The 21,593-nt window shown below is 45.2% G+C and overlaps 1 protein-coding gene across 1 annotated transcript; it reads right to left on the minus strand.

Annotated features, from left to right (window-relative positions):
* Positions 1-3,749: 3,749 nt before the first annotated feature.
* On the minus strand, positions 3,750-15,233 carry LOC119448899 (E3 ubiquitin-protein ligase NRDP1). The gene is made up of 2 exons (XM_037712112.1): positions 14,952-15,233; positions 3,750-3,947 (listed from the first exon to the last, which is right to left on the minus strand). Exons 1-2 carry the CDS (start codon positions 15,231-15,233, stop codon positions 3,750-3,752), a joined length of 480 nt encoding a protein of 159 aa, XP_037568040.1.
* Between the last annotated feature and the right edge of the window lie 6,360 nt (positions 15,234-21,593).

The following is a 21,593-nucleotide window of genomic DNA, read 5'->3' on the forward strand; positions in this document are numbered from 1 at the left end:
AACAAGAAGCTACTTATGCAGCTATTTCGGCACAGTATGGCGCTCCAGCTTTTCGTAGCGGTCAAGACCTGTCTCAAGCTGTCTGCTACCAATGTCATGCCTTGGGTCATCTGTCATCCAAGAGCCCTACACGCTCCAGCCGCTTATCATCACTAGCGCCTCCAACCATGCCCAAGACACAGCAGCCCCCAGCACTGCACAGTGCACCCGCTCCGCTTGACGTCTCACAACAGCAATGCCCCTTCTTCAACGCAACTCTCAGTGGAGTCGGTGAGTGTGAAGCGTTTCCTGACTCTGGGTCCAAGGTGACATTAATCTCTAAAGCTCGTGTGCCTGCAAGCATGATCATCCCATGGACCGAGCCTCCACTCGTGGTGGTAGGAGGAAGCACAGTGCTACCGGTTGGTGCTGCATTTTTGAAGATATCCATCGGACCAGCCACAGGAGTTGTTGAAGCTGCTGTTTTGGAAGATAATGTACTCCCCCTCATTCTTGGTGAGGATTGGTTCTCGGCAGCGCAGGCACGTCTCATCTTCGAGCCGCCAGAACCAACCCAGCTGCAGCATCGAGCCACGAACGTCACCATTACCGCTAGCCAAAAACTAGTCCCAAGAATGGCAAACGCTGTAATCTCAGCTCGGTCAAGCCTCTTTCCACAAGCCAGACCCAATTTCAAAGACTGCCTGCAACGAGATACCTTGCCTTCGTCAGAACAGCCACCATGGCAAGCCTTATCAGCCCAGATATGCCCCTCGAGTACGTCTATCACATCAGATGCCCTCCCTTTTGACACGGTGCATATACGCATTTATTCCGATATTGCACCAGCCCAAATTGGCAGCCAGCTCACTCTCAGCCAGCGGTCAGTTATAAAAGATAGATTGGCTGTACACAACGCTATTTTTGCTCGCCAAGATGATGATCTTGGCCATTTCACTGGCATGCAGCACCGAATTGACCTACCACGTGACACATTACCATACAGTCGAAGCCCCTACCGGTACGCTGCAGAAGACAGGCAGTTCCTGTAAACTGAGGTCAAGAAGTTGCTCTGCCAAGGTTCAATCAGTGAGCATGGCTTACTACGACCCGGTGGCTCACCAAACAGCCTACGGAAACTTGGCCTACGGCCCCACGTCATACGGCACCCTGGCATATGTCCAGACGGCGTACGGGTTGACGAAGCCCAGCACAGAGACGATTATGCTCAACAAGAGAGCTTCGCCACGTTCGCAAGTGTGGCGTGTGCCACCATCATCTTCTTGATACTGGTCAACGCACTGATCACGCTCTTCGCCATGGGCTACGGTTCTACTTATGTGACTGAGACGACGGACACCGCGGAACCCAAGGTCATTTTTCGAAGTGGTGACGTTGACATCAGGGTGTTGTCACCCAACACTTCGGCGACGCCGGTAGGAGCCACAAAGAAAACGACCACGACGACAACGACGCAGAAAACAGATGCCTATTGCGTCAACGGCCGCTCCCTCGGAAATGATGGACAACCAGCCTTGATCAACCAGCAATCCGCCCTTGCCGAGCGCATCCGCGACACAACAATACAGCTCTCCGAAGCAGCCGCCAATTCGGAAGCAGCCCAAGGTGCACGCAAACAGCGCTACGACCGCAGCCACCGTTCTCACACCTTTACCGTCGGTGATATGGTCTGGGTGAGACGACAGGCTCCGGTTGCCAATGAGAAAATGGCACCTCGCTTCAATGGTGTTTACCGCCTCATCGAGCAGCTTACACCATCCACATTTAGGGCTTTACGTGTGGCATGCTTGACATCTCGTTTGGTTAATCAACCACGAACGGTGCACGTGTCCCAGCTTAAGCCTTATGTACCACAAGTTTCCCCAGTGATCGAGCAACAGCCCGTCGTCAGTGCAGAGACCACGCCTGCCTCAGCAGCAAATGTTGTCGCCTCTACAGAGCAGCAACAGCCTCAACGGCCCCAACGCACTCGATGTCTACTGAGCCACCTCGACTACTTTGTGCTCGAGTGAAGTTACAGCGTTTCCGCGCATGTGTGTGGGTGTGGTATCGTGCGTGTGACAGTGTGCAGAAGCAATTGACCACGAGACGTGGTCAGTCAGACTGGGGTGGGATGTGAGCGCCCGCATGTGCCGCCTATCTCATCTCTAGCGCCACCTGCAGCGCTGTTACGCCGACTCAACACCAAGCCCAAGCGAGGGAGGCGACACTCTCGTTCGCTACGACCGCCGCAACGGACGGTCACGGTTTTTGGCGCGCTCCACTATGCTGTTTAATAAATAGTTCGTTACCCTGTTATTCTCGCCTCAGCCTTCACGCCTCAGCCATCACGCCCAGCCCTCACACAGTCACCTCGGGAAGCAACGGGAGTCGGCACCGGTGGAGTCTCGCGGCCAGAAGGGAGAACCGCGCAAACTTGCTCTTGGATGACCTGGCGAAGGTTGGCCGGCAAAGGCGAGGGTGGAGACGTGGCTGAGGACAGCAGCGAAAGCTGGCGAGCCACCTCAGCACGGACGAACTCTTTAATCTGGCAAAGCAGGGAGTCCATGTCAGGAGCCGCGGCCACGCTCGCGAGGCTTTCATCGGACACAGGTGGGCGCCGTGTGAGAAGACGCTGCCTGCAGAGCTCGTCGTGTAACCGGTGGAGATGTCAGGCTGGGGTCGTCAGGCATGACGGACGGCAGAGTTCGGCTGCGTAATTCCAGGTTGGGGGAAACCGCAACACCTCCACCAGAATCTAATGCGACCACTGGACAAGAGAGCAGCGGGCAGCGTTCGTAGCGTGTCTCAACCAGAGCAGCCCAGGCAATCTCTAGCTCGCGCTTCCCTGATTACTGGCGATGCGGCTGCAGCGCCGGGCATTCGTCTTCACTGCAATATATATTGCTACACGCGTGTGGTATTTGGTTGTTTGAACGAGGCACGCGGGCGCCTAGACGAAGAAGACGAACTGCTCTGGGCTCTCGAGCTATCGGCTGATCTGGCCAGCGCTGCAGCTATCTTTTGTAAATATACTTGTAAATAGTCTCCTGTACTTAATTGTTTATTCGCGTAACATTATATATATATATATATATATATATATATATGATAATTGCCGTCGGACCTAGCTTTTTGTAGTAAAAACAAAAGCTCACACGCCTGTCATCGATCTCTTCCGCGTTGATACTTCGCTCTTAATCAATTTCGGTTCACAGTTTCACTCACACTTCTTACACGATGTATAAGAGTTTCAACGTCATAACTGAATACTTCCGGGGGTGAATTGACAAAGCTTTTTATTCCTAATTATTCTTGGCCATTGGTCGGCAGCCGTCGGTAATATATGCAACAGTGTGATTGGCTAGCTCTTCAAAACAGTTCTAGCATAATAATTGTTTTTTTAATACGAGCCGTGAATCTCCGCCGACATGCTGGCATGCCCAATTGCACAACCCCTCAAGGATTTGTGCAATCATATCAGTTGACGCATTCTGCTTTATATTCCACCTTGTCACTAACGTGTCCCATTTTACTTTACCAAACAGCCCCTCTAAACACGACAAAGAAACTAGGATGCAATTGGAAGCGTAAAAGAGACGCTCTTGTTTATTACATGTTGTGCCTACGGTTGCAACTAGTTCATGGCCGAAGGCACGCATCAATACCAGCATTAAGTAATGTGGCCGGGTGACGAAGAGAGTCCACGTCCTGTTGAGCCTATTTTAGCTGTTGGCGCAGCATGGTAATTGGTTGATTGTGCGCTACCACTATGTGATGAAGCAGCGCAATTCCTGCACGCAGTCGTGGTCGCGCAGTTGGTCGGCGCCCAGGCTGAAGCCGCGGCTGCAACGCACCGTCCGCTTGGGGCAGCGCACGCTCGGCGGCCAGCTCAGCTCCAAGAGACGCTTCTGGGCTCCGCGGTCCGGGCACAGCGCGTTGCGGGACTCTGAAGAATCCAGGTGGCACTTCAGACAAAACATGTGCACCAGAAAAGTCGACAGCGTATGTTACTAAGGGGACGATTGCACTTGATCATTTGAGTCACGATGGAGCCTCAGAAATTGTGTCCAGTTTGCATATTTTATGCCAGAGCCGCGCATAGGCAGTAAGAAATAATTTTGAGAGGGGAAAATGTTGATTTAATAAAGTATGAAAGCGAAATAAATGTGAGCCAATTCTAATGAGTCCTCCCAATTACAGACTAACAGAATCCTTATTTAATGCACCCATGGCACATTTTTCATGAAACAAACAGAATCACTGGGCGAAAGGAGATGCAATTGGCGTCGTCAGGAAAACCTAAGTAGCAAGGAATGGCAGCCGTGAATTTGCTGTCAAATATTCTAGCGTCTTCGGTAAAGGACGTTCAACATGCGCCCCCATGACCTGGAGGGGCGTTGCTAATGCTACTCGACATAAGCAAGAGTCGTTTAGAGTATTGGTGGGAAAAAAAAGCAGGCAAGAAATTTTATGGATCCGTTGCAGGCATGGGTAAATACAGAAGGTAGATATACATGTTTTACAGGAGAGGGGAAAGATTGAGGAAACAGACAAAGTGCTACACTGATAAATATCTCTAGATTACTTCATTAGCTCAAGCAGGCTAGGCGACTCTGTCATTGCCCAGTTTCGAAGGGGATGCCAAGAATTCATCATCATCGTAATTGAGCTCAGTTTCCTCACCTAGACAACTGAAAAGAAAAGAGAAATGAGAAAGTGGACGATGGGACAGAGGCCAGTGTGACTTAATAAGTGAATGTTTCTGTTTCGCATCCTACCATTGGCAAGTTGTCTTCTCTTTAATTTTTCTTTTCTTTACAAAGAAATAGCAAAAAACTATAGTACTGCGTGAAAAAGTACTGCAGAAATATAGTTCTGCATGATGAAAAGACCATCGACGCACGTCACAGGTATTATGTGTCGATGTGTCTTGCATCAATTGTTGTGTCACTGCGAAGTATTATGTCATGATACAAACCCAAATTAGCCCAGCAGAACGCCGTCCTGCAATTTATTCAACTGTTCTTTTTATTAATATACGACGAATTAGTATTGCATTAAAAGGGGCGTGCATCGGTAGAATAGTACTTAAGGGCTGTCACGCAAACTAAACAGCTGAGTGTAGATTTGAAGCGTATGTAGCAAAGAAATCTATTCTCGCCTTTCAGTAGAGAATATTCTCTCATCTATTCTCTAAGATCCTCTCAATTCATTGCACTTCACATGTTTCTCATGGTTATTCATGTAATGACATGGTGTGGCCTTTCATTTATTCTTCAATATGCAAACGAGTTCCTTAATACGAATACGATGGTGTGTATTACGTAATATCTGTCGGTCTCACTATAACCTTATGTGTCGCAGCACATTTGCGGGTACCAGTTTTCCACAATATAACAATGAACTCAAAGCGTTCTTTGAAGTTGCCGCGTTCTTGCCGAAGACGGCATCCGCAGAAAATATCTAAACGAATTGTGTGTCTGATGGTGGGATGAAACCTATCTTTCCCAGCAAGAAAGTCTGATGATCTCAACACTACGCGACAATAGAACGGGTCCTTCTCTCGCGGAAACGCCAAGTACTTCTGGAACGATTGGCATGTGGGTCACGAAGCGTAACACGCGACAGAGCACGTGATCGCGCTCCAGTTTCCTTTAAGCATCTGACGCAGGCATGATACAGTTAATGAAACAGGCCAATGCATAACCTCATCACTGTCTATCGCATAGTACTTCTCTCCTGCAAACTGCCCTCGCAAATCTTCCCACGACAAACACCGATAATCGCATTCATTTTCATGACGTCACTGCGTCGACGTATCATCGATGTGCATTGCGGGAACTTGCATTTAGGCGTAGATAGTGAGCGGCGAAGTCTATAAATTATACATTGCATGACATTAAAGTGGTGACCTGTGTGATTACACGTTGCATAGCATATGACAACAAACAGAGTTGCAGTCATCGCACCTACTTTTGTCATATGCGAGCTTCACGAAAGCTTCTCTTCACGTATAGGTTCGGGCATGCGTTCTATCGCATTAATATTAATATCTGGGACTTTTAGAGGCACTTTCGTACGCGCTCAAGCAAACGTGGAGATCGTATACGTCTCATCGATAGACCTCTGTGGTGGAGAAGTGGAAGCAGTCCCCGAATTTGTTGCCGTTTATTTCTCCTCGATATATAAACTGTCACCTGTGAGCGCTGTGCGCGAGCCACGCTCCCATAGTGGAATTTACAGCTCTGTATTCTTTAGCAAGAACCTCATCGGGGATTCCCTCAGGTGTCTGAGGCCATCTTTGTCCTGTGGCTAAGATGGCATCCCAGCGGCCGTTGTCAATGGCAACAGTGGTATCTTTGTACCTGTGCTTACACAACCTTTAATAACTGCCTGAAATATTACTTTTCTCCATGTTTGTAAAACTGCTCGAATTTTTCCTGTCTTTAAATCCAGACGCAAACCATCGGCCACTTTTTCTTCTCTCTAAAATGTCCAAGCGTCTGGAATTAGCTATTCACACTGTATTGTTGCTTAGTGTAAAAAATAATGTTTTCCCAAATGAGCATGACTTTCTGCCAGGCCACTACACGACAACCAGCCTCTAAATTGAAAATGAGACATCCACCCAAACGTAGCAATTGCTACAAAGGAAACCCACTCGGGTTCCTAGAATGAAAAGCCTCGAAGTTAAAGAAAAATTCGTCCTGGTCCGGGTCTCGAACCCGCGACCATCGCCTTTCCGGGTTCCGGGGCAGCCGCTCTAGTATGTCAGCTAACCAGGCGACTAGCAGATGGCAGGGCGAAGTCGAATTTTTCAGCAACTCGAAGCAAATTTAAGGCAACTGTCTGACGTAATAGTTCCGCGGAAACCCGCTAGGTGCAGTGAAGTGATTAAAGGGAAAATGAGACATCCACCCAAATCGTATTCGTATTCGCATCGTATTCGTATTCAGGCATTCGTTTGCATATTCAAGAATAAATAAAAGAAAGGCCACACCATGTCATTACATGAAGTAACCACGAGAAATATACGAAACGCAACGAATTGAGAGAATAGGAGAGAAGAGATGAGAAAATAGATTTCTTTGTTACACACGCTTCAAATCTACACTCAAATGTTTAGTTTGCGTGAGAGCCCTGAACTACTATTCTGCTGATGCACGCCCTGTTTAACGCCATTTTAATTCTTCGTATATGAATGAAAAAGAGTAGTGGAATAAATTGCAGGACGGCGTTCTCCCGGGCTAACTTAGGTTTGCATCATGACATAGCACTTCGCAGTGACACAACAATTGATGGAAGACACATAGACACATAACACCTGTGACCTGTGTCGATGGTCTTTTCATCATGCAGTACTATATTTCTGCAGTATATATTTACGCAATACGATATGTTTGTTTGGCCGTTTCGTTTTAAAGAAAAAAATTAGAGAAGACAACTTGCCCATGGTAGGATGCGAAACCGAAACAATCACTTATTAGGTCGCACCGGCCTCTGTCCCATGGTCCACTTTCTCATGCATTTGTCTAGATGAGCAAACTGAGCTCTATTATGGTGATGATGATTTCTTGACATCCCCTTCGAAACGGGGCAACGACAGAGTCACCTAGCCTGATTGAGTTAATCAAGTAATAATAATCGTAGCCCTACTACGCAGCCATCTCCTCGATAGGTCCTGCTTCGCGAGCGTCTATGATCAATATTCTTACGTCTATACGGTATCTAGAGCTGTGCCTCAAGATTCCATGTAAGGTGGCATTTCTTCCTAATTCTCATCAACGACGTTTCGCCAGCAATCCAGAAATCTTCATTTCTTAGTTGTGCTGACGATATCAAATTATGTAAGGATCTATGCAGTACTGAGGGCGGCTCTGCAGCCTCACCTATCCTCATTCTTTGAATTGTGGCAGGTAAACGGGCTCACTCTAAATTAATCGAAAAGGAGCATTGTGTCTTATTATAGTAAAACCCATATTATTGTTTTGCCCTATTCTATTAATCATACAGTGTGGACGAGGGTTGTTAAAATGAATGATCTGTGTGTGCTTTTTCATTGTACGTTGAGCTTCTCCGCCCAGTATAAGCGCGTAGCATCGCTCGGTTCCGTTTGCAGACTTATAAGAGAATTCCGTACGCCACTTCCCTTCCTCAAACTGTTTACGCCCATATGCCTCCCGTTACTCTAATACGCCTCAGTGGTATGGAATGGCACAAGCGATTCAAATGACATACTAATTGAGCGTGTACAGAAAACGTTCAGGAGCATATATATCGTTTTCTTACCTAGCACACCAACAATGTTTCAAGCTTTAATAATTATCCTTCACTTCCATCATTTACCTACAGGCGTAGTCGTACCGACGTAGTCTTTTTATACAAACTCATTCATGGAATTCATACATATTCGGATCCACCAGCTTCCGTTTCACTGCAGGTTCCGTACAAGACTATCAGGGAACACAGACCCTTCCACGTTTCTGCGTCTTCCAGAAGACACGTGCCTCTCCAGAGAACGGAACGTCTATACTGTAACTGTCATTTTCTTCATGTTGCTATATTTCGAAACGTGTTGTCTCTTTTCTGTTCCGAGCTGCACAGTTTCTTGAGCCTTTTTGATAGCTGCACTCCTCTACTTTCGTGACATAGTTTCTCTCTCCCTCCATGCATGTTCTCCGTCTTTTAATCGCGTGTTATTGCTGTATTGATACTGAATATGTAGATGCTCATCACGTTTTGAATTGTCTTTTTAAAATTTTTAATGCCCTGACTGCTGGTTGTAGTTGTTTTACATATCGACCATTCTTGTTTCTCTTTCTCTTTGCACCAGCACTCAGACATCAGCGTTGTTCCTGAGCACGCTAAATAAATTATTTATTTATTTATTGATCATGATTTTATGATTATTACAACATTTAAAAGGAAATTAAATTTACCCTGTGCTTTCTTTGGATTCGTGCGATTGTTGCTGCACCCGCAAGCACACACAGACACAGACAACAACGTCTTTTATTCCTAGACTATTTTATTCTATGTAAAAAGGGAATCCAACAGCGCTTCACCTCGTAGAAAAACAAGCTTTTTTGGGCGCATTAGTTTACCATACGGTTTGATGTTTATATCGTACAACCTTCGGGACTGGCACATATGTTTTGTTGAGTAAAGCCAAGCTTCCGGTTCCGGTGTTAGGTGCGCGAAGTTTAAACGAGAATATCTGGGCTTCGAGATTTCTACGCTAAATACCTAATATTACTGCCCTGCACGTAACTATAGGCTAGCTTGGTAGGCGTCGTTTCTGACGCCTTGTTTTTTGTACAACATGCGTTACAAGGCCTCAGATCGCATGAAAATGTTTTCCCGAGCGTGAAAAAATCCTGCGAATACACGCAAAATTGCCGCGCAACTGGCCGCTCGAGGCACTTCGTGTGTAGTCGCGGGCTCCTCTCATGCTCGGAAAAATACGTTTATGTGACGCGTCATTAGCAACGCAAAGCTGTATCGGGAGTTTTTCATGTTGCTCTACAATTTCCTCCTTGACACATTTCATTCATTTGCATGATTTGATAAGTTGATTAAGTAATTCAGACGAATGACGTAATCATGTGGAATGCAATAAATAATCTGCGTATCCACAAGCAACGGCAAACAACATTACCTTGTTTATGTCCAGCTATGTGGGATTTGTACTATTTAAATCTTGGTGCATGATAGTTGGGACACCCTATATATATAGGTGGGAGCGAAATGCCGAAAACACCCGTGTACCTAGATTTAGGTGCACGTTAAAGACCCGCAGGTAGCCCAAGTTGTTCCGTAGTCCTCCACTATGGTGTGCCTGATAATCATATGGTGGTGTTGGCACGTAAACCCCCATAATTTGTTTTGCATGCATACATACATACATACATACATACATACATACATACATACATACATACATACATACATACATACATACATACATACATACATACATACATACATACATACCGTTAGTTATAAGATAACATAACTTTTAAATATGTATGGTGCACACACCGGAGTTCGGCTATTTCTGGTACCAATTGCAAGATATCCGTCAGTAGGATATTTTAAGAAATGCATTGGCATTCCAGTGGGCAGCCTCCCAAACACCTTCTTGTAACAGTTCGAAGCAGAGTTATCTAGAACACCAGTAGATGCTTTAGCAGATTTTGGGCAGGGATATACTTTATGTGGTATTTGTCTTAGTATTTAAGGTAACTATAGTGGCCTAACTAGAACTCATCTTCATCTCCGTAATTGCACCATAGACCATGAAACTTATTTATGCGATAATATTAAAGTGCAATATCTCAAGCAGGTAATTTCCGCCCCTTTTAAAAATCCACTTGTAAGGCGTCCAACAGGTGATTCTCTAAGAGCGAAGCTTTCTTTTCACTCTTCCTAGGCTTACAGTCCTGCCACACCGTTTCGATTACTAGGAAAGAGCAAACGTGCACATATAACGTAAAATCGAGCCAGAATATAGTGTCAGTGATGGTATAGCAAACGGGTCTATAAATATTCAATTCTTTGTCTCCCGTCTTATGGATGAGTATAATGATGGCGTTCTTCCATATAAAGGGCCGCAAGTTTTTCAAGCATATCTCCTCCATCTTTGATTAAATCAACTGTTATTCCATCTTATCCAGCAGCTTTTACAGCTTTTAGGAGATATCAGATGATATCTCCTCCATCTTTGATTAAATCTACTATTATTCCATCTTCTCCAGGCGCTTTTCCCCTGGTAATGTCTTTCAAGGCCCTTCTAACTTCATCGCTAGTTATAGAAGAAGCATCTGTATCCTCTTCATCACTACTACGAATGAAAGTAGCTTGACTGCTCTGGGAACTGTACAGGTCAGTATAGAATTCTTCCGCTGCTTTTACTATCTCATCGAAATTGCGGATGATATTACCCTGCTTATCTTTCACTGCATACATTTTGCCTTGTCCTATGCCAAGTTTTCTACTGATTTCATGCTGCGTCCATGATTTACTGCTTCCTCAAGCTTTCCCACGTTATAATTTCGGATATCCCCTATTTCTTCTTGTTAATCAGATTCGGCAGTTCAACAAATTCTATCTGATCTCTCCAGTTTGACACTTTCATGTTTTGCTGTTTGTTTATTAGTTCCATTGTTACTTGGAAGAGCTTACCTACTGGTTGCCTTGGTGCCTTACCTCCCACTTCAATTGCTGCTTCTGAGATTAGCCTAGTTACGGTTTCATTCATTACCTCTACGTTGTCTCCATCTTCCTGTTCTAAAGTTGCATATTTCTTTGCGAGAACTTGCCTGAATGGGTCTGCTTTTCCTCTACTGCGTCTAGGTTGGCCTGTTTCTTCTTGACTAATTTTATTCTTTCTCTCTTCAAACAGAGAAATCCTAGACCTCACTAACCTATGGTCAGTGCACTTAACCCTACCTAACATTTCTACATCCTACACTATGCTGGGATCGGCAGAGAGTATGAAATCTATTTTATTTCTTGTTTCTCCATTAGGGCTTTTGCAGGTCCACTTCGTGTTGCTGCGCTTCCCGAAGAAGGTATTCATTATTCGGAGCCTATTCCTTTCCGCATATTCTACCAACATCTCTCCTCTAGTGATCCTAGAATCGATGCCATAGTGGCCAATTGATTGCTCACCAGCCTGCTTTTCCCCCACTTTTGCATTGAAGTCACCCGTGACTACAGTATACTGAGGTCCCACCTTTCTCAGTGCTAATTCAACATTTTCATAAAACTGTTCTATTTCTTCATCATCGTGACTGGATGTTGGGGCGTAGGCTTGTACTGCATTGTATACTGTATTGTACTGTATTGTATTTCAGCATTGTATAAAATATTCACCAAGATAATTTCAAATAGAATCAGGGCCACACTTCACTTCAGCCAACCAAGAAAACAGGGATATTCCACGATGGATCATATCCATGTAATCAATCAGGTAATCGAGAAATGTGCGGAGTACAATCATATCAGCTTTCATAGATTATGAAAAATCATTTGATTCAGTAGAGATAGCAGCAGTCATAGAGGCATTACGCAACCAAGGAGTACAGGATGCATACGGGAATATATTGGCAAATATGTACAAGGATTGCACAGCAACCTTGGTTCGCCACAAGAAAATTAGTTACCTATCAAGAAAGGGGTCAGGCAAGGAGACACAATCTCTCTAATGCTATTCACTGCATGCTTAGAAGAAGTATTCAAGCGCTTAGACTGGGAAGGCTTAGGAGTGAGTGAGTATCAACGGCGAATATCTCAGCAACCTTCAGTATGCTGATAACATTGTCCTATTCAGCAACAATGGGGACGAATTATAACAAACAATTCAATACCTTAACCGAGAAAGTGTAAGAGTGTGGTTGAAGATTAATATGCAGAACACAAACATAATGTTCAATAGCCTGGCAAGGGAACAAAAATTCAAGATCGCCAGTCAGCCTCTGAGGTCTGTAAAGGAGTACGTTTATCTAGGCCAATTACTTACAGGGGACCCTTATCAAGAGAAAAAAACTTACAGAAGAATAAATTTGGTTTGGAGTGCATACGGCAGGCATTACCAAATCTCCACTGGGAGCTTACCACTGACGTTGAAAAGAAAAGTGTACAATCATTGTATTCTACCGGTGCTAATATGTGGGGCAGAAACTTGGAGGTTAACAAAAAAGTTCGAGAACAAGTTAAGGAGCGCACAAAGAGCGACGGAACGAAAAATGTTAAGCCTAAGGTTAAGAGACAGGAAGAGAGCGGTGTAGATCAGAGAACAAATGGGGATAGCCGATATTCGAGTTGACATTAAGCGGAAGAAATGGAGCTGGGCAGGCCATGTAATGCGTAGGATGGATAACCGGTGGACCATTAGGATTACTGAATGGAAGTTGGAATCAGCTAGCGCAAGACAGGGGTAATTGGAGATCACAGGGAGAAAGAAGCCTTCCTCTGGCAGTGGACATAAATATAGGCTGATGATGGTTATAGAGCTTCTAAGTAATGAAACAATAAATCAAGGCAAATCTTGCATCTACAATACAGTGTGGGCTCCGATGTATCTCTGAAGGCGACCAACACCTTATTGCAAAAGAGCATCGTACTGATCGACTTCTCCAACTTTCATATTTGGAGAGATGTATGCGCCGCTGTGAAACACGCGGTAAATATTCCTTAACAGCACAAATGTTTGCCACTCTGTGAATATATCTCCCATCCTTTTTTTCCCTCGACAAACATCATACATCTCATTCATCCTCCTGACATCGTTGCTTCGACCAGCATTGATATCATTTCATTCACCAGCATTTTTTCATTTTTTATTTAGGCAGACCTTGTGAATGGTGTAAAACAAACACCTTTAGATATTAACGTTTGGACCGGTGCTGTGCATAACAAACATTGAATAAAGTTACGCGATCCATAGAATGAAAAATAGACACAATTATACCCATCGCTTTATTTTGCAGAGAACTTTGTTAACCGCTTCAATAAAGCCTCGCTACGCATAGAGTACAGCATGTGTGTTGGATCTGCATATTTTGTTTTTCTAACGAATCAGGCTCTTAATTCGCGAAGATTTTCATCCGTAGGTGCACTGTGACATTGGTCGCCGCCTTTCATTAATTATACCCAAAAAAGTAGTTGTTGCCCTCACGAAACCTTTAGTCGAATTAAACGCTGGCTCCAAACTGAGACCAAATGCTCATCCACTATTAATCCCTTCAGGTCTCCATTTTTCAGTAATCGTTGTTTCTTGTTTCGACTACAAGTCCGATGTAATAGAATGATCTGATACGCTGTGTATTGTGAATTGACATGATATGTATTAATGATGCGAGATTTGGTTCTGTATCACTAAGCGTGCACTCAATAACTACCTGTTTAGCAATTGACTATCGCTGTCGTTTCGCTTTGCTCATGTTTCCGTTCTGTTTCCTACATTAACGAAATAATTCGTATTGTAGCAGGCGTTAACACCCCATGTCATGTGTATGTCATTGAGGCTTGTAAATAGCTTCTGTCCTGCAAATACGATTGTCAATTGTATCACAGGGGCACCCATGCATCTGTAGATCTACCCACATTTTCTTTACTGCTGTGAACTTTTTCTGGAGCACTACATGAAATGTCGAATGATCGCCTTGTAATTACGACGACGAGAACGCATGCACAAGCAGCGGCACTGAGAATGCGTTGCTTGTCGCAAAGTTCGACGTTGTGGACGGTGATTGAAATAGCGCTGTACATGCATGTACATAGGGCACCCATGCATCTGCAGATCCACCCACATTTTCTTTACTGCTGTGAACTTTTTCTGGAGCACTACATGAAATGTCGAATGATCACCTTGTAATTACGACGACGAGAACGCATGCACAAGCAGCGGCACTGAGAATGCGTTGCTTGTCGCAGAAGTTCGACGTTGTGGACGGTGATTGAAATAGCGCTGTACACTTCATCAGTCCTGCCTTTTAATAAGCCTCCTTCACCGCCTGAAGCAGCTGGAGGGCACATGCCAACTACAGCAACCGCAGGTCGTGAATACCAGTGCTTCAGCACCAAATCTGACCTCACGAATGGCTAGCTAAACCTGGCTAATAGAGGATGGTTTGGGATGGGGAGAACACTAGCGCAACATTTGAGGATCATTTGAAAGGACCAGTGGAACTGTTTGGAGCACGTGATTATCGTGCCCAGCAGAAGTAAAGCTACCTATTACGTTGATACCCGGGCACTTCGATAAATGTTCATGTTCAGCTCGCAAGCGGATGAGGACCAGTATGGAAGATAACGCAGGATGAGCGCTTGCCCTGTGTTTTTCCGTCGTCTCCCTCTTCATACTTGCCCGCTTCTAGATACTTCTACGGTTTATTGCCCCTTGTGTTAGAAATGACTTTAGCTTGTCTCACTGGTGAAGAGCAGATGGTTTAATAGGGACTCACGTTTGAAGAGCAGCACTCATCTCCGCGTGGGCAGCGCATGGTGAGCCAGGCGATCATGTTGGCCACGAGGGGCACCGCGGACGCGAGCTGCGACACGGACATCTCTCGGCGACGCAACGTGCCAATTGGCGGCATGCCAGGGATACAGATGGAACAGAACACGTGGTGGCTGGGCCATTCTACTGGGTCCCGAAACACGCCTCGGGACACGGTGCACACCAGCTCTTGGTCAGGCCTGGGCTCGAAGTTCTCCGCCGAGTAGACGACCGGATCTGCCGGCATGTCTGCACGCAGGTGGCACCCCAGTCAGCGCTAAGTGCAAGGCTTCACTCTCACGAGTGAAGCCGACGGGAGCGGACGTGTCGAGTCGAGGTGCCATTTCAGCGCAGCAGGAGCAGCGTGCCAAAGAGATAAGTTTTGTTATTCTATATTTCACTTTTTGGTTTTTTTAGGAGGGTTAGCTTAGCCAAACAATCTTTATAAATTATTTTAATGCTTTCTCACTTTCTTGGTCTTCTCGCTTAGATAAAAGTAGGTAAAGAAATTTTTTTTTCTTTTCCACATCTACGCCTTGTTAGTACGAGATGATGGTTGGTACTAGGGGGAACCCACGCGTGCGTTGTTCTGAGTGCGAGCGTTCCTACGCGCTGGAAGAAACGCGGTTTAAATCAGCACGCGAAGCGAATGGTGCAGATTTTATCTGTAGGATGTGTGTGCTAGGGTCGCGGCTAGACCGCCTAGAGCAAGACAAGGATAAGTTAGCTAAGCGGGTTGGAAAGCTAGAAAAGGAACTTCAAATCGAGCAGAAGCAGAGGAAGGAGGCAGAAGAAAAGCTAGCTAACGCAGAAATCCAGCTGAGCGCCACCATTCTGCAAAGCAATGATGAACGCATCGAGGCGAGCACCGCGAACGGAGCTGGCTCCGATGCGAGTGCAGAGACAGCCGAACCCGCCACGCCGGGAAGCAGTGGCGGAAACGTCAGTGATAATCACGAAGGGGATACCACTGACGCGGCCGGGGAAGAAAACAAAGCCAAGGGCAAGAATAAGAAAGGAGGGGAGGGCATTGTGACTTCGGGGGCAGCTTTCGACGGTGAGGGGGAAGGAAAGCGTCGAGTTGTCTTTGTTGGGGATTCCAACATGCGTAAAGTAGAACCGGCGATAGCAGAGAGGGTAGGGGCAGACGAACGAGTCCAGGTTAGCGCGCTTCCGGGAAAGCCGATTAGAGAGGTGATCGCGAAGGCCAAGGAACGCATGTGGGACACAATGGAGGAGAGACACCTAGTGGTGATAATGGGCGGAGTGATTGACGTACTGAACGGACGAGGAGCAGGAATCACAAAGCAAATAGCCAAAGGGGTCACCGACCTGCGGAATGTTTCAAAAGAAGTACAAATCGCGGTGTGCACGGTGCCAGAGGTTGAAAGGCAGGGTTATAAAATTGAAAGGGCAGTTCTTGCAGTAAACAGGGAAATTTGGACTCTAGCTAAAGCAATGAATTTTACGGTCATTGACATCAACCGTGAAGTGCACCGAGCAGGCCGCGAAGGCGCTTTTGTGCGTGACGGGATACATTTTAGTGAAAGTGTAGCAACACCGGTCGGAAATCGATTCGCGGCACGAGCTGTAGCTTTTTTAGGCGGGCCCCAGGCAATCAGGAAGCAGGATTAAGTATTGAACATAGCGAAACACCAGTAAATGGCAGAATTAGGCGACCAGGAGTCAGGAAAAGACGCAGAAAGGATAAGAATAGAGAAGGTAAAATTTGCTACATTAACATGCAGGGTGGTCGTAAGCAGGAAAAATGGCTGGAAATTCAAACGCAACTGAATGATGAAGCGATTAGTGTGTACGCCTTGACCGAAACGCATCTACGAGATTTGGAGCAGCCGCCTGTTATTGACAACTTTGTATGGGAAGGGTGCAACAGAATGACCGGGTCAAGGAAAGGCGGAGGCGTAGGCGTACTAATTAGGCGAGGTCTGAAGTGGCGAAGGGTAAACGAGACATGTAAAGAGCATTTATGGATTAGTGGTACATGGCAAGGTAAAAAGACGTGGCTGGGAGTAGCTTACCTGTGGACAGGTAGTGATAGCAGGGAAAAAAATAAGGAATTGGTCGATTGCATTAGAAGCGATATTAATGAGTTCAGTAACTCGGGCCAGGTGATATTAGTGGGAGATATGAACGCGCACATGGACGATTTAGACGGATATACTGATTACAACGGCTCTCTAGTGCTGGATTTGTGTGATGAACAGAACCTTATAGTAGTTAACAGGGAGAATAAGTGTCATGGACAGGTAACGTGGCAATGCGGAAACAGGCAGTCATGTATCGACTACGCCTTAGTCTCAGAAATGGTCTACGAACAACTGGACCAAATGATAATAGACGAAAATGGAAAAAATAGCCTGGGAAGCGATCATAGACGTTTAGCATTAAAGTTTGGGAGAGATACCAGCGCAGAACATGAACCAATAGCCTCAGAGTTTTTAAAAATGAATGACGAGCAAATAACAGAGATCGCAAACAACATAGAGAAGAAAATTGAGGCTTTTCCTACAGCAGTCTGGGAATATAAGGAACTGGTGGAAGTTATGCAGCATGAAATAAGGCGGACACGGCAATACAATTGTTGGATTGGAAAGAGGAAACCACGTAAGTGGTGGAACAAGGAAATTAAACAAGCTATAGAAGAGCGTAAAGAGGCATCTAGGGTTCATCGAGAAGCCAAAAAGTTGGGATTACAAGAAGAAGAGGTGCTCCTTAGATGGAATACGTACCGAGAAAAGAAAAGGGTTGCGAGTGAGCTCGTGCAAGAGAAAATTAAATGCGCAAGTGAACGTTGGGTGCATAACATTCACAAAAGAGACAAAGGCGCCCCAAAAAGATTCTGGAACCATATAAAAGCACTCGGAGCTCCAACTAGAAACTCGCAAACGGCTATAAGGGATGAAGACGGTAACATCTATGAAGGCGATGATGCGCTGCGGTACATCACAGACGTTATCAGGCATAACTTCGGTACGAGAAAAAGCGTAGTTCAGACAACAGATCCAGCAACAACAGAGAGGCCTGAGAGATCAAAATTCAGCATAGAAAGCTTTTATTGGAAAAAGGCAGCAGAAAATGTCCCTAACAACACGGCAGCAGGACCCGATGAAATCCCAATACAGCTAATCAAAAACCTCGGTCCAAAAAGCAAGGCACTGCTGACTAATGCCATAGAGCAAGTGATTAGAACAAAGAATATTCCCGTTGGATGGCGTGAAAGCAAGATGAATCTTATCTACAAAGGCAAAGGAGATAAGGATAAGACGAGCTCGTACAGGCCAGTTACAGTAACGTCGGTGATATATAGAATGGCAATGCAAGCCATAAAATTAGAACTATCGAAGTGGGTGGAGGAAAACGGTGTATTGGGGGAACTACAGAATGGGTTCAGGCCAGGCAGACGCTTAGAAGACAATATGTTTGTACTAACTCAGTGCATAGAGATTTCAGTAGCTCAGAAAAGACCTTTATGGATAGCATTTCTAGATATTAAAGGAGCTTATGACAACGTAGACAGGGAATTGTTGTGGGATATTCTTCAATACGAAGGCATAGATGACGATTTCGTGGAGCTGCTGAGGGAGATATATCGAGACAACCAAGTACAAGTGGCATGGGAAGGCCGAAAAGGAAATGAAATGGTGGGAATTCACCAAGGATTGAAGCAAGGATGCCCTCTGTCACCATTGTTGTTCACGCTTTACGTCAAGGGCATAGAAAGACGACTGGAAAACAGCGAATTAGGTTTTGATTTATCCTACATGCGTAATGGACAAATGGTGCAACAGAAGATCCCTGGACTGATGTACGCAGACGACATTGTGCTACTAGCGGACAATAAAAAAGATTTACAGATACTTGCGAATATCTGTGGGAACGCAGCGACAAATCTAGGCCTTAAGTTTAGCACAGAGAAATCAGGGATTATGATCTTTAATGAGCACACGAGTAACTTCGTGGTGTCAATTCAACAGCAAGTAATACCCATAGTGAAGCAATATAAGTACCTCGGCGTACACATAAACGAAGGAAAGAATTACTCAATCAACCACCAAGATAATCTGAAAATAAAGGGGAAGCGGAATGCAGCATTAATGAAACACAGAGCACTGTGGGGCCACAATAAGTATGAGGTGGTGCAGTGGAATCTGGAAAGGAGTTATGGTGCCAGCGCTAACATTCGCAAATGCCATTATATGCTTAAAATCGGATATATTGGCGGGTTTGGAAGTTAACCAAAGATCAGTAGGCCGGTTGGCTTTGGTAATACGACAAATGAGGCTTTGGTAATACGGTAATACGACAAATGAGGCAGTGCATGGAGTCATGGGTTGGGCCTCTTTTGAAGTCAGAGAAGCACAAAGCAAAATTAGTTTTGAAGAAAGGCTCAGGAACATGGATGAAAATAAATGGGCAGCTAAAGTGCACAAGTATCTCTACATGAAAAGCGTGGACACAGAATGGAGGAAGAGGTCAAGGAAGTTGGCAACCAAGTACAGGATAATCGAAACTGTAAATAGACAACCAGGGGTCATCAGAAAGAAAGTGAGAGAAATAGAGACCGTGAATTGGATGCAAAGAATGGAAACGAAAAGGACGATGGAGATTTACAAGAATGAGAAGAAAGAAATTAGAAGGGAAACTCTGTACGATAACACAAAGGGCAGTGCCTTGCTATTTGAGGCTCGAGCCGGTTGCCTAAGGACGAAAACATATCGGAACAAATATTCGGAATTAGATGAGACATGTGTATGCTGCAGTAAAGATCCAGAGACCACTCAGCACATCCTAATGGAATGCGACGGGATTCACCCAGCGAGAACCGTAGGTAACGTGCAACTCCCAGAAGCGCTTGGGTTTAAAGTGGAAGGAAACATAAACAGATCAGCCGTAGAGATCAGCAAGAGACGATTAGAGTACTGGTGGAAAAAAAGTAGGGAAAAGATGGATGCGACCTGATCTCTTAAAATCATAGGCAGCGGTACAAGGTAAACTTTTGAAAAAGAAAAATAATGATAGGTATACAAAAATGCTAGATAAAGAACATGCATAGTATACCTGATTAAATCAAGCAGGCTAGGTGACTATTTGTCGCCGCCCCGTTTCAAAGGGGATGCCAATAAATCATCATCATCATCATCATCATCATCAGTGAAATCATTGCACAGGTGCGGTGAATGACAACTAGCCTTGTTCATCGGAAACTCTTCGTGAGCTTTACGTTCAAGAGCATCATGATGATCATCATCCTAGCATTTCATGTCATTAAAATCAGTCATGATTCTACACCGACCACTATATATTATGGCTTTTAGCCGTCATGCTCGTAAACTGACCACAAAGTATAGTTTACAGGATCTCTTACTAAACTGCCATTGTTTTAGCGTCGGCTAATCTTGAAAACGAACTACGAATACGGCAAAAATACTAAGCACGGGGAATGCACTGCGTATAAAGCAAGACCATGGAGAATGACAAATTTGCAATCTACCAGATGTGTGAGGACCTACTAAATTGATCGAAGTTTTCAGTTCCTGCGATACTTTTGCAAGGTACTTGTGGATACTCCTCAAGGCCTACGCGCACCGCGCCAAACAACGGATATTTATCCCGCGGTGTTCAGAGCAAGACACCATTGCAATTACCATGGTCACATGAATACTTACAAACTTATAAAGATACATAGTGCCCGTCATTCTAAGACATTCTGCAGCATAGGTATACAGAGGGCTAACCTGAAATCTTGAGCCATTCTCTTACAGATAAAAAAGGATTAGGTTTATTTGAGTGATCCAGCGCATAGCGACATTGTCACGCTCTGTGATGATGTAGTATAGGGTCATCATCGTTAAGGATAGCGCAATTTACGCAGCTGCCGGTCTCGCCAACTGCGCGTTCTATGTCGCGCCCATGACTGCTCTCCAGGAGCACACCCGCATGCACAGAGACTCTGCTCTTCACGCGCTACGACACCTAGCGGCATGTAGCCTTCAGAAAGCCAGATACCCCACCGCAACCTCTACGCCGGAAGTGGAGGAGTAAAGTGAAAAATGCGTCGCATCAGTTGCGTTAGCTGGTAAGCTTGTCGGTTCATCTTGTGGATAAATTAGTTTTGGAAGAAATAGACAAAGCTGAAACATGGATGGGACGAGCGCCAGTAGCGTGCACGTTCGGCGGGCCTCCATATTATGGTTAGTCTGCATTACTGCAGTCTACAATTGGATCTACAGATCTAAAAAAAATTTACTCGGCATCTGTATTGTCTGATTGTGATTGTGAAGAGTATTTTAGTATCAGCGTCAATGATGCATACGACGTGACCTGATTAACTCGAAGCAGCACATTCCTTCTCCACCTTTACTACTCCAACTGGTGGTGTCGCTACAACGACTACTAATATTGCCAGACATTCAGGGTGCTGTATAGCATAATGGGCTTGTCAAAGGCAGCAAGGAATCTTCCATGACTAAGCAAGAAAATCTGTGGCTGAAACGAGGATGGCAGCAATAATAGTGGATGGCACAAATCCAACCGATAGAAGGTTCAATACGCGAACGCGGAAAAATACACCAACAATACAAAGGTT

This window comes from Dermacentor silvarum, chromosome 1, assembly GCF_013339745.2.
Source record: "Dermacentor silvarum isolate Dsil-2018 chromosome 1, BIME_Dsil_1.4, whole genome shotgun sequence".
NCBI lineage: Eukaryota > Metazoa > Arthropoda > Arachnida > Ixodida > Ixodidae > Dermacentor > Dermacentor silvarum.